The sequence below is a fragment of the Lissotriton vulgaris genome, chromosome 12 (assembly GCF_964263255.1).
Source record: "Lissotriton vulgaris chromosome 12, aLisVul1.2, whole genome shotgun sequence".
In the NCBI taxonomy this organism is placed as follows: domain Eukaryota; kingdom Metazoa; phylum Chordata; class Amphibia; order Caudata; family Salamandridae; genus Lissotriton; species Lissotriton vulgaris.
The window spans coordinates 548,380,406-548,393,679 of record NC_141700.1 but is presented as its reverse complement, the minus strand read 5'-3'; the positions used below and the strand labels follow the sequence as shown (position 1 = coordinate 548,393,679).

The following is a 13,274-nucleotide window of genomic DNA, read 5'->3' as shown; positions in this document are numbered from 1 at the left end:
TGGGAGAGTATCCGAGATTGAGGCCAGAACAAGTAAATTGGAAGATGACTTTGTTAAAATGAAAGACGCTGGTGATGATAAGGATAAGACAACTGCTGACATGCTCTGGAAGCTAGAGGACTTTGAGAACAGGCAACGACGGAACAATGTTAGACTTATTGGAATTCAAGAGGGAAAAGAGGGTGGGGATGTGCGAGCCTTCGTAATTGAATTGTTGAAAGGTGCGTTCCCCGACTTGGCTTCATGGGACTGGGAACACGAGATACAAAGAGCGCACCGATTCCCGTTGGTACGAAAGGAAAAACAGGGCAAGCCCGCGCAATATTGCTGTATGTGGGTAATTTTCTTTTGCGTGAGGAAATTATTAATAAGGCAAAACCTCATTCTAAACGTTCCCATAAGGAGATTGAGTTTTTTGCCCGCCCTGATTTCTGCCACGCCACCGTAGAAAGAAGGTGGCGGATGAGGCAGCTCATTACCCCATTCCAAAATATAGGCTATGAGGCTTTCCTTTTGTTCCCTGCACGTCTGAAAGTTGGCCTAGAGGGTAACTTTAGAGTGTTTTATTCAGAAATAATGGCACAAGAATACCTTAGCTTTTTGAGAGAGAATAGAGGTCGTCAAAAATCCCAACGCAATGTCTTGGAGGTTGAAGACACACAAACTGGGTCTGTCAGAATCATACCCCATAAAAAGTAAAGGAGAAAAAAAAGAAAGAAAAGGGGGAAAAAAAGGGGAAAAAAAAAAATGGAGAGGACAGGGTAAGATTGGTACGGAAAATGAAAGTAGGGTAATAGCATAGCTAGTAATAGTTAGATCTCTACCTTTTGAAATGTTAAATGAAGATTATCTATACATGCTAACTGCTTTATTTACCCTCTCCTTCACAATTTATTGGATAATTTTTTTTTAAGCTGTAAATCTATTTTTCGAGATTCTGTCTTGGTGTTCTTTAATCCTTTACTATGAATTTTCTAATACTGCTAAATCTGTGGACATGTGGGTATGGTGTAATGCTGGTTTAAGCGCAATATTATCGCTTAAATGGGTAGTAGCTGTAGATAAAATCTTGAGAGATAGCATATATGATTGGTTTTTTTTTTTTTTTTTTTTTTCCTTCGTTGGTGAGCATTCCGAATGATGTATATAATTAAGGAAATATTTTACAAGATTCATATCAAAATAATACGAGCTAGATCTTTGTAAGCTCTTGCTGCAAAGCAGCTAGTGGTAACTGAAGCAATGTGACATGTCCGACAAAATTTGAACTGGACCAACTTACGATCTCTTCCAGATATGGACAACCTGTGAAATAAATTAAATACATGGAATTCCCATCAGGGTTGTTTCAACTTTAGATGCAGATGTGAATAACAACTTCAGACCATAGAAAAGTAACAGAAATCTGGAGGTTTTTATTTTTATCACTTAATAAATAGCAGTAAGTATAAAGCAGAGATATTCAACCTTGGTCCATGAGACACGATTCATTGCAACATTTTCACGATCACCAGTGACATAAATGAACAAACGAGTTTAAATGGGAATTATTTGCATAGTCATCGGTAATGCTGATATAACAGCATTGCTCTCATCTTGACAGACTAATAATGAATACCCTTATTGAGATTTGATGTTTTATTTATGTGCTGCCATCTTCGGGGTTTTAGTGTTTTACTGTTGAAACTAGCTCCAACACTTTGTATTGTAAGGTTTTACTTAAATATATGCTTTAGAGCCAAACCCTTTCTGTCAAGCTTCAAAACAACCTAAAAACTGGCTGAAATATTTTACTTATTCAATTTTGGAGGAGCAGCACAAAAACCTCAGCAAACTAACAATCAAGATCATGTGAAGAGGCTTGCGAAGAAGGAGTGCCTTCAAGGGTGTAAATTTGAGTTGGGCTAAGAACAACAATCATTCTATATTGATGTACAAGTTCCTGCCCAAACCATTACTCTTTCCAGCTCTCCCCTCAATGTGAGGCTTAGGTAGAGAGGGGAAAAGGTCCAAAGATCTTATATCAAGTCACATTTTGTACTTTTGTTTGTAACTGCTCGTAGTATCAGTAGGCACACTGAGTGACAATCTTAAAACTACAACATATGGTCAAGGACTGAAGAACTACTTCAGATTAAACAAACACACACAAAATACCACAGCTTATATATTGAAAGAACTGTAAAAGGCAAATACTAAATATTATTACAAAAGACGAAATCAACTGTGTACATTTAAATACATAAAACAATGTGCAATACAGGAAAGTACATTTTTCGATATCGATTTGACCTTGAACATCACAACAACCTTCATTTTTAAGTCACAGGAGAAACCGAGACTGAACAGTTTTCTTTTAAAGAGTTTGGTATGTACAAAGAGGAAAGAAAAGGAAAAATGACAAATGAAAATATATAGATCTATTTTTGCATCTCTGTACAGGTTTGCATTTTGTAAATACATATAAAAAAAATACGCACATCTAAAAAGTTTGTCATTTTCTTTAACAATTACAAATCGCAACCAGGATGTCTGTACATATCTGTGCACAACAATCCAAGCTGCAAATTTCTATGGGTCGACTGCACCCGTTTTAAAAATAGAAATCTGTACAATTAAAAGAAAAAACTATTCTATGCAGCTCCAAACAATATTAAACTGTTTTAAATATCTAGAAGTCTAAAAAACATATCAGCAAAAATGTTGAAAAATGTGTAGCATTTTGAAATTTAGTTTTTCCCCTTCAAAATATGTAACCTTGAAAAACGATTCTTGAGGGCAGTTAACCACATGCGCGCTAGCGCAATTCCCCTCCTACGCGATGATTTACTAAATCCCATTATTCATGACGAGCTGGGCTCGGCATCAGCGTGCGAGGAGGCTACGCTATGACGAGCCCAGCTCGTCATCAGCCCCGAAGGGGTTAATATAGTTGTGCATCACTTTCTAAAACCAAAGTATTTGACTCACAACAAAAAGTTATTTTGATGCACTAAGCCACCAAACTGGAATACTGAAAAATCAGTCTTACCTTTCCCACCAAAATTACCATGATATTTCAAAAGTTATGCCGACAAATGATTTGCCAAGACTCTAAAATACTATCTTGGGGTTTATGACCCAAAAATATATTTTTTCGTTTGAAACTACAGTCACTGGTACTGACATTATGAAAAAGACATGCCTTGTGACGTGACATTCAAAGCACAGTGAGAGGAACTTCCCAAAAATCTGAGGTTTTTGAAAACTTGCATGGGGTAACCAGGCTTAAAGATTTGCATAATACGCTTAACATGCAAAACTCATCATTTGCTAAACAAACAAGAAAAATATTTTCTATTTTAAAGTGATTAGTAAAAAAAAGATCTGCGGCACAACTTGCACTCATCACCTGATGATGTATGAAGTCATACTTTCAAGACTTGCCAAACTACTTCAGAATGCCCATAAAAGAAGACATTTGCCATCTACATCCAGAACCAATGTAGTCTTATATCACAGACATAATTACTTTTTTTTTGAAACTATGCACTTCCTTTGATACAGCTTAGAAGGTTGCAGTGAACTTCTTAAAACCTGCAGATGCAATGTAGATTTACTCAGGTAATGTACGTAGATCTATGCGAGATATATGCAATTGGTTTCATGAGATTTTACAGAGTATACCACTTAAAAAGCCTATTACATTTAATTCTGTTTCTAAAATTCCATTATTCAGAGACTAGCAACAGACCAACCTCCCTCACTCAACTGAAGCCCTAGAACTGTCCTTTTCAGGTTGGCTGAGCTTGAGCATCAGTTATCCAAAAGCGCAAAGATGTTATTTGTGACCTGCAAAATCTTTTTACATCACTCTGAAGGTCCTAGGACCATGCATAGTATGTGGGTAATTCCAGACTGATGAAACTTGCCAAGGACGAAACAATCACCAGCATGTCAAGGGGTGCTCAAACACATCACAAAGCATTAAGAAGGTCCGGCCTACTGCACAATTATGAAATCAGAATTCCCTTTGGTTATTTTTTTAGAATCTCTTTTTAGCACCACATTAATGATTAGATGCCTATGGCTAACAGGTTGATTGATAAAACCCAGTTTTCACTGAAATAACATGCACTTTGCAACACACACAACAAAATGAAGTTAAGGTTTTCTTGTAGTTAACACCTATCCAGGGCACTGCAATCAGGCTTCCAAAGTCCATTAAGTTAGCAGAACTGGCAGAGGTTCAAGTGTTACAGGTTGTAGCACTGTACACATAACAATAAAGTAACACCTCAAATTAAGAAGTCACTGCAATATGTGTCTCCAACATCTTCCAGTATTTTTTGTTTAAATTAGGGTGTCTATCATTTATTACTCTTTTTTTTTACTAATACTTAATTTGATTGTTTTGGTTGGAAGAGGTTTGACGAAAGAGAAATGTATATTGCCCTTCTCTACCAAAGGGTTTTTAATAACTTTGTGACTACAAGAAGGATTTCTCACCATAGAGAAGTATGAAGCAATTATGCAAATCTACCCACTTTACACTACACTTGGATAAGGCAATTCTACTTTGTCTTGGAAATGCCTTTTTCTTGGAGGACATAGAAAGCAGTCTAAAACAATATTTAGATACCTCTTTGAGTAACCGAGGCGGTCAGACTTGCAGTATATATAGATTGGTGCGCACATAAGGGCAACTCCCAACAAAAATCCTAAAAAAAAATCTTGTTTACCGTGGCAAATTGAACCCGGTACACTCTGATTTGAAGTTTTAAAATAAGCCCCCCCCCCCGACTTCGAAACTCTGGATAATGGAAAATAAGGCACAACACGCCAAATACACATTCATGCACAAAATATTACTGATAATTTAACCATGTTGCCATACCTCAATCAAGGAATTATTTTGCAATTTAAATGTGAACTCCCAACAAAAACCTAAAAAAAAATCTTGTTTACTGTGGCAAATTGAACCCGGAACACTCTGATTTGAAGTTTTAAAATAAGCCCCCCCCCCCCGACTTCGAAACTCTGGATAATGGCAAATAAGGCACGCCAAACACACATTCATGCACAAAATATTACTGATAATTTAACCATGTTGCCATACCTCGATCAAGGAATTATTTTGCAATTTAAATGTGAACCACTTTTATAATGTATAACAAACAAATGTTATTTTCAAGTTTGAACCTTTTGCTGTGTGCAAAAGGTTCAAACTTGAAGAGTGAGTTACAGTTTGTGCACCTCGCATATGTCATGGTTTTGGGAAGACCAGACGCTTCAACATGATCTGAGATGCTGTAAATTCTGTCCTCTGCAGTGATTCTAACAAAACAAAGTTCTGATTTCTCATGGTTATGTTTTTACCCTACCACTTGCTCTGGAGGAAGCTCTTTATGGACTATATACCAACAAAACCTTTGATTTACATTTTGTGTTCATCTTATTGCATGGATTAGTGATTTGGGAATGAATCAGGTGTGCCAACTACCACACTATAAATCTCACTAACAGAATAAGAAAACACTTTTTCAAGAGTGAGTACATCTACTACTCACAACTTGGTTCAGCATCATTCAGTAATAAAAATATATTTCAAGTACTCCAGTCATGCCCTCTGAAATATACTTACTTTAGCTCAGCAACTTTTTCCCACAAGGACATTCAAAGAATGATACCCATTTAAATGATGGCATTCTTCCAAGTTAGGGCCTAGACTCTGTAATATTGAGTATCGAAAACTGAACCAAGAGTTGTAGTAACAAATGTCTTCATAAAGCCCGGTCTAGGGAAGCATGCGCACAATCCAATTCAAAATGTACACCTCTATTTTTAAAGGGTGGCACACCTTCAAACCTAAGTTTATTATACCTTACCAACCGCTTGGTGAAGTGTCAGCGCCCAATCGTGCTCTAAAACTATAGAGACAACCCTTCATGCAGCCAGTAATCCAATGCACAAGATCAAACAGGAAAAACTGATCAATTATATTCCCATGTTTGCTTTCAAAAAGTACGATCTTGGATAAATTTATGAGAAATTGAGGTGGAAATGATAATGATCACCCTAAACACATGTAGAGACATCTTCCAAAGCAGCATTTTACTTTTATACAAGGATGTTCTTTCAAAAGAAATCACAACTTGATGGAAATTCCTTAGGTGACCAGCTGTACTTGTAAGGGCAACCTTGGTAAAAGGTACACACAAACTTTTTATATTTCAAGTCAAAAGAGTGGAAATACTCTTGCCTTCATCACAGGATTTTAGTATTCTTCTAGTTTTAAATAAATAAAAGGTGCAGTTTAAAAAACATTTATAAAAATCTTCGGTAGAAAATGCAATCAGACAGATCGATTCTTAGGAAATTCCTGGAATGTAGGTAGATTTTGGGATCAGGTAGAGACTTGCAGTCAAGCTCATTAGTCATTGATCGGTCAATCCATTGATGGAAAACAAAAACATTGATAGTTGAAAACTACCTCGCATGTCATCCACAGATGTGCAACTGGTCCTCCAAACAGCCACCTATCTTGTCCCGAACAACAGTTGGCTCTAATCCAATGAAATAATGTCTGACCGGCCACCTGGAATTTCTGTGGTTGTGCTACTTATAGTAGGGTGGCTCTCTCGTAGAGCGGTTGTGGAGATAATGCTACTGATCCGGCTTCCGGAAGAGCTGGACGTGCTGTGGGAACCGCCCATCACTGGAGCCAGTGGTGCCATAAAATGAGGTGGAGTTCCCCGGTACTGGAAGAAATGGCTGAGGGTGTCCTGCTCATCAAGTGATGTGATTACTGAAGGGCTGTAATGCTGAGAAGGTAAATAGAAAAACGTGTCACAAAATGAAAGAAAAAAAGGACTACAAGCGCTGTACCAAAGCATAACAATTAGAGGGTTTCAATACACTTTTTAATTTCTATCCTCAAGAGAAGTATCACAACCCAGGTCAATGAAGAACACCACCCCACATAGATTTATTAAGATCTAAAGCCCTACTGAGTAACAAAGAGTGTATGCAGTAGTTTTGATGTAATTTCTAGCTGCATATCACTGGGCATTTTCATTATTTCATAAACGCTGGAACGTGAGAGCTTGAATAAGAGAACATTGTTTACCCAAATGCACCTGGGAATATTAAACATACTATATTGTAATTGTCCAGATTACAATCATACAACCACTCGAAGATGCAACTAGGGCATATTTAGCCCGTTTTGAAAGAGGCCATGCAGTACAAACAAAACAAAGGCTTGCCCTTTAACCCAATTCTACATCTTCAAACATGACCAACAACAAACAATTGAGAACGTCTCTTTGCTTTGATGACCCTAAGTTGGGTTGGAAACCTAGTACAACATCATTCATTAAATGTCTCCTTCTAGAGGAGGAGCTTCGCGGGCGACCAAGATGGCCGTGTAAGCTCGGAGCTCCGTGGACCGTCCGATCCACCGCAATCATCCTGCTTGAAATCCTGACCCACGTTGGTGGAACTGTAATGCTGGTGGCCTACTGAGGCGGGGACTGCAATCGGCTTCCAAATCGGTTGCTCCTGAGCAAAGTTACGTCGAGCTGAACTCCGCTCCGTGACGGTGCCATTGTCCCTCCGGACTTCGTCACTTCGCCACTTCGCATGATCGGACTGCGTGGTGCCCGCCTGCCGCCTCCTTGGTGAAGACACTGCGTTCCTGTCTTGCCCTCGTCGACCTGGTCGAGACTTCTTGATCCGTCTGTCTCACGGCTGTGGACCCAGACCTGCTGCCGCTCTGCCTTTGTTCTCCCGTACCCATCATGGCGGGCAGAGGCGATCCGGACAGAGCATCGAATAAAGGTGGTCGGGGCAAATCGCAAACACAGAACAATCGCATGGAGCGATATGTAAACCTCAAGTCACCACCTACATCTGGGGCCGTCTCTAAAGGGACCCCATCGACTAGCCCGCCGGATGGCTCGGATCCTACCCTCATGGACATCATGGGTGCCATTACTAGCCTCCGTGCCGACGTGCAGCAGCAGCACGAGACTCTGTCCCATAAAGTGGACTCCATAGCTATTGACGTTACCCTTATCAGGGCCGACTTGGGCAAGACCAACGAGCGTGTGAAAACTCTTGATATTAAGACCGCCAGTCTGACCACGGATGTCTCCGAACTGCAGATTGAGGTTCGCAATCTGCGGTCGACTACTGATCTGTTCTCAAAGCGGCTGGAGGACTTTGAGGGGCGAGCCAGGCGGCAGAACGTCCGCATAGTAGGGGTACCGGAAGGGTCCGAGAATGGCGCAGCGGACCTGTTTGTGGAGGACTTGGTCAAGACTCATTTGGCGCCCTCTGGACTGAGTAATTTCTTCTCAGTGGAACGGGCCCACCGTGTACCAGGGGGCCCACCTAAAACGGGAGCGACGCCGCGACCGATCGTGGCGCGCCTCCTCAATTTCAGAGACCGAGATGCGATCCTCCAAGCATCCAGATCGCATGGGCCGCTTCACTACCAAAATGCGGAGGTGCACTTCTACCCGGACTTTACCAGGCTGGTACAGCGTCAGCGGTTGAGCTACGCGGGGGTGAAAAGACGCCTCAGAGACATGGGTCTCAAGTACTCCATGCAGTTTCCTGCGAAGCTCCGCGTTGAATACAAGGGACGTGCCTTCTTTTTTGACTATCCTGAGAACGTCAGCGAGTGGCTGGACACTGTTTCGCCTGCGCGTGATGAGCAAGAAGATGATGTTGGGGGCGCCTCGGGCGGAGCGGAGAGGCAAGAATGAACTGGGAGCTGATGCTACCCCTGCCTCGAATGACCGCCGGACTGGTGCTATTGTTGCTTATTATTCTCTCCTTTATTTTCATGGTGGGTGGCGGGACGATTTCACGGGGATTCCTCACTCCTCTGGGTCTTTTGTAGAGTAGTTAATGGGGCGACAGGCACACTGCTGGTTGGGGGGGCTTTTTAGTCTAATGCAGGGTGGGGGGTTTGTTGGGCACGTTTATGGTTTGTGTTGTTTTCCTTTCTCTTTCCCTTGTGTGGCACTGGGACAATGTTGCTTCTGAAGTGTTTCTGATGCGGGTGTCTCTGGGTTCTGGGTGGGGCGGGCAGTGGAGGGATGAGGGGTAGGATGTTAAGAATTCTCAGTTGGAATGTTAACGGGTTGGGTGATCGGATCAAGAGAGGGGTGGTGATACAACTGATTAAACGGCATATGCCAGATATTGTCCTTCTTCAGGAGACACACTTGGTGGGCAACGCTTGCAAAGCTCTGAATCGTAAGGGTTATAAAATGGTGGCACATTCGGGGTTCTCTTCCGGCTCCCGGGGGGCGGGCATACTTGTGCGTGCGTCCCTTCCCCTAGAGATAGATACCACCTTGATTGACGATAGGGGGCGGTACGCCGCCGTAGCTGGTAGATGGGAAGGGCGTTCCCTCACGTTGTTTTCTGTGTACGTCCCCCCAGGGCTCCAGTCTAGTACTTTTCATGACCTTGGTGGTGCCATCTTGTCTATGCCGGCTGGTCGTTTGATAGTGGGAGGTGACTTTAATTCCGTTTGCTCCGGTTTACTTGATCGCCAACCGCCTCGCGACCTACGTGGCCCGCAGCTGTGGCTGCCGTCCTTCCTTGAGTCTATTGGGCTGGTGGACGGGTGGCGACTTTTACATCCCACGCTCCGCCAATTTTCCTTCCTGTCGGGTGCACACGGGAGCCTTTCGCGCATAGACTATGTTCTCACATTAGCTTCGGACGCACTTGCCGTTTCCGAAGCCCGCTTTCTGGCGCGGGGCATATCCGATCACTCCCCTTTGTGGGTCTCCTTTGATTTTGGCGTGACTCTGTCGGAACGTCCGGCAGTGATCAACCCATGGTATTTCCGGGATTTCAAGACCCGCTCCCTCCTGGCCAAAGCCATTGATCTTTACTTCTCCGAGAACGTGGGCTCGGTGAGGTCGGCCGTTACACTCTGGGAGGCCTTTAAGACGGTGCTCCGTGGCGAGGCCCAGGCGCTCATCGCTGAGACCCGTCGAACTAGAGACTCTGACATGCTGACTATCGAGCAGGAAGTACTGCGCCTCGAGGCCCAATTGGGACCCGAGCCTGACCCCTCTGTCCTCCATGCTCTCTCGCTGAAACAGGCGGAGTACCACGCCCTGGCTACTGATGCCGCTCTCATCCTGGCCAAGGAACAGCGAGGCCGTATTTACGATGTGGGCGATAAGGCTGGGAAGTTGCTGGCTTGGCTCGACAGGAGGGAAATGGCCAGTCGTGTGGTGCCCGAGCTCGTTGGAGACGACGGTGTGGTCCTCACGGACCCTAGCGCCATTGTTGACTCGTTCGCTGGCTACTTTCAGGGGGTCTATGAGTCTGCCTCTGACTTTTCGGAGGCGGACTCGTCGGCCTTCCTCTCCGACATTGACCTGCCCAGTCTTTCCGAGAAGGAGAGAGAGGACTTGGATAGAGACATCTCTGCTGAAGAGATTGACCTTGCGATCCGCTCCTTAAGGACCGGGAAGGCCTCCGGGCCTAACGGTATACCGGTGGAATTGTACAAAATCCGTTCGGACGCGGTCTCCCCTCACCTCCGTAAAATGTTCTTGGAGTCCTTTGAGAGAGGCTCTCTCCCCCTGGATCAACGACTAGCTACCATCGTGGTCATCCACAAGGAGGGTAAGCCGCGGGACGTTTGTCGCTCGTACCGTCCCATTTCTCTCCTTAACGTGGAACCCAAGGTCCTCGCCAAGTTGCTGGCTAATCGCTTGGTTGGAGTTATCAGCGATCTCGTGCACCCCGACCAATCTGGATTCATCCCCCACCGAAACACTGCCCTTAACTTGCGACGCCTCCATGGTGTCATGGCCAGGGCCCATACTCTCGAGGAGCCGGCTGTCCTAGCGTCCCTGGATGCCACTATGGCCTTCGACTCGCTCGAATGGCCGTACCTGTGGGCAGTGCTGACCAAACTTGGGTTTGGACCTGTTTTTGTGAGCTGGGTGAAGCTCTTGTATGCGAACCCAATGGCCAATGTCACGGTCAACGGTCGCCTTTCGGCGCCATTCCCCCTGCGTCGAGGTACCAGACAGGGCTGCCCCCTGTCCCCCCTCTTGTTTGCCTTGGCCCTTGAACCACTTGCGGCACTATTGCGTGCGCATCCTGACTTGCGAGGCATTACATGGGCCCCTGGCTTTGAAGACAGGGTCTCCCTTTATGCCGACGATATACTGCTTTACCTGACTTCCCCCTGCAGATCCCTCATCGTGGCCTGTGATGTCATCAGACTTTTTGGGCGCTACTCTGGCCTGATTATCAACTGGGCCAAGTCCTCCCTTTATGTCCTCAAGGGGGATACTCCGCGTCTCCCCAGAGGCTGCGGTATCCAGATTGCCACGCGCGGTTTCAAATACCTGGGCATTTACATCTCTGGTAATCCCAAGTTGAGACACGACAACAACCTGATACCTCCTCTGCAGCGGTTGCGGCGTGACGTGGACAGTTGGCGTAAACTGCCACTCTCCCTACTTGGCCGCGCCGCTCTTTTCAAGATGATGGCCCTGCCCAGATTCCTGTACGCACTCCAAAACGCCCAAGACCCTGTCCCGGCCCGTTATTTTCGTGACCTCGAAGGCCTTCTCCGTACCCTCCTCTGGGAGGGTCGCCCCCGCGTTGCCTTTCACAAACTCACACTCCCCTGGTATGATGGGGGCATCGCCCTCCCAGACGTGCGCCGTTACTATTGGTCCTCGTAGTTAGCTGCCCTGAACCATGGTTTCTATGGCCCAGTGGCGAGCCCCGGTTATGCCATGGATAGGTGGCTGATGGGCGATGGCAATTATTATCGAGCCCTATACTCGAAGTCCTTCGACCGACGGTTGACGGGCCCCACCCGCACGGCGGTCCGCACCTGGCGAGCGATTACTAAGGCACAAGGATGGCAGGACAGACTCACGAAGTTCACTCCCCTCTTTGATTCCGACATCCTGGGTAGACTGTGGCACACCAAGGGATTTGATAGGTGGGACCTTATCGGCATTAGTAGGGTTGATGATATGCTCTCTAAGGGCTCGATTAAGACCTTCCCCCAGTTGCAAGCTGAGTACCAGCTGGGCGCGACGGAGTTTTTCCTCTACGCTCAGCTGCGTCATGCGCTGCTTTCGGCCTCTCCGCCGGACGGCGTCATTCCCGAAAGTTCCCCACTGGAGGACAGGATCCTAGATGGGCACATGCCGGACAGTGCAATCTCACTCTCCTATAAAAAATTAATCAATGCACGCACGGACCTCCTCCTTAGTTTGAGAGACCAGTGGGTAGCAGATGGCCTTGAGTTGGACGATGAGGATTGGCAGAGCGTTCCTCTCCTAAGGAGGTTGCCATTTCTTCCCGTCTTCGCCTCGTACAATTTAAGGTCTTGCACCGGGTGTATATGACAGGGCCCCGATTGATGCGCATGGGTTTCTCGCCTGACGGTCTCTGTCGCAGGGGCTGTGGGGCTCCTGCCACTTTTCTACACATCCTCTGGGACTGTCCGGTGATCGCCTCCTACTGGAGAAGGGTACACCGCGTTATGGAGGAGGTGACTGGCGTGGCTGCCCAGGCGGAGGCCCGTCGATGCCTCTTGAACATATGGGAGCCTTCTGACCACAACGTTGCACAGACTAGGTGGGTTACCCTTGGGAACATGGTAGCTAAGAGGGACATAGCCCAGAGATGGGGTGCGGCCGAGGCCCCCCTGCTGGTTCAGTGGAAGGCCAACATGGACTGGTGCATGTTCAGGGAGAAGACAGTCTATGTGGCTAGAGGCAGACCTCGAACTTGGACTAAAATCTGGGGAGCATGGAATGAATACAGGGGGGATGTGTGCTTACCGCCTGAACCAATCAGTCAAAATGACAATGTTTCTCCCTAACCTGTGACGCCAACTGAGCTCTACTGTAATATATTCTCCTGATGCCTTCCCCCTCCCTCCTCTTTCCCTATCCTGCTACCTATCCTCGATACGTGTTTCCCTGCCTCATACCCTACCCATCCCTGACACCCAGCGTCGCATTACTCACGCTGCCACTTTCGCGCCCGTGGGCGCTTGTTGTTGTGTTTATATCATGTAAAATTAACCTTCGACGATTATGTCTCAATTGTTTGACACTATTTTTCTCCTTCCGTATTGCTGCCTTGCCTCCGGGATGTGAGGCTGAATAGCTGTGTGTTCTGATTTCAATAAAGGTTTTCAAAAATTTCAAAAAAAAAAAAAATGTCTCCTTCTATTCTCCAATTTTATGGAAAAGGAATCTTTACCACTTTACTGC

At 45.4% G+C, this 13,274-nt stretch overlaps 1 protein-coding gene across 2 annotated transcripts in view; it reads right to left on the bottom strand.

Moving 5' to 3' along the window:
• Positions 1 to 6,068: 6,068 nt before the first annotated feature.
• Positions 6,069 to 13,274, bottom strand: part of PIAS3 (protein inhibitor of activated STAT 3) — a 597,438-nt gene continuing 590,232 nt past the window's right edge. For both annotated transcript variants that reach the window (XM_086945355.1, XM_086945354.1), the window contains exon 14: positions 6,069 to 6,803. In XM_086945355.1, the coding sequence (XP_086801481.1) occupies positions 6,546 to 6,803 (258 nt within the window). In that variant the 3' untranslated portion in view covers positions 6,069 to 6,545. The remainder of the gene's footprint in view (positions 6,804 to 13,274) is intronic.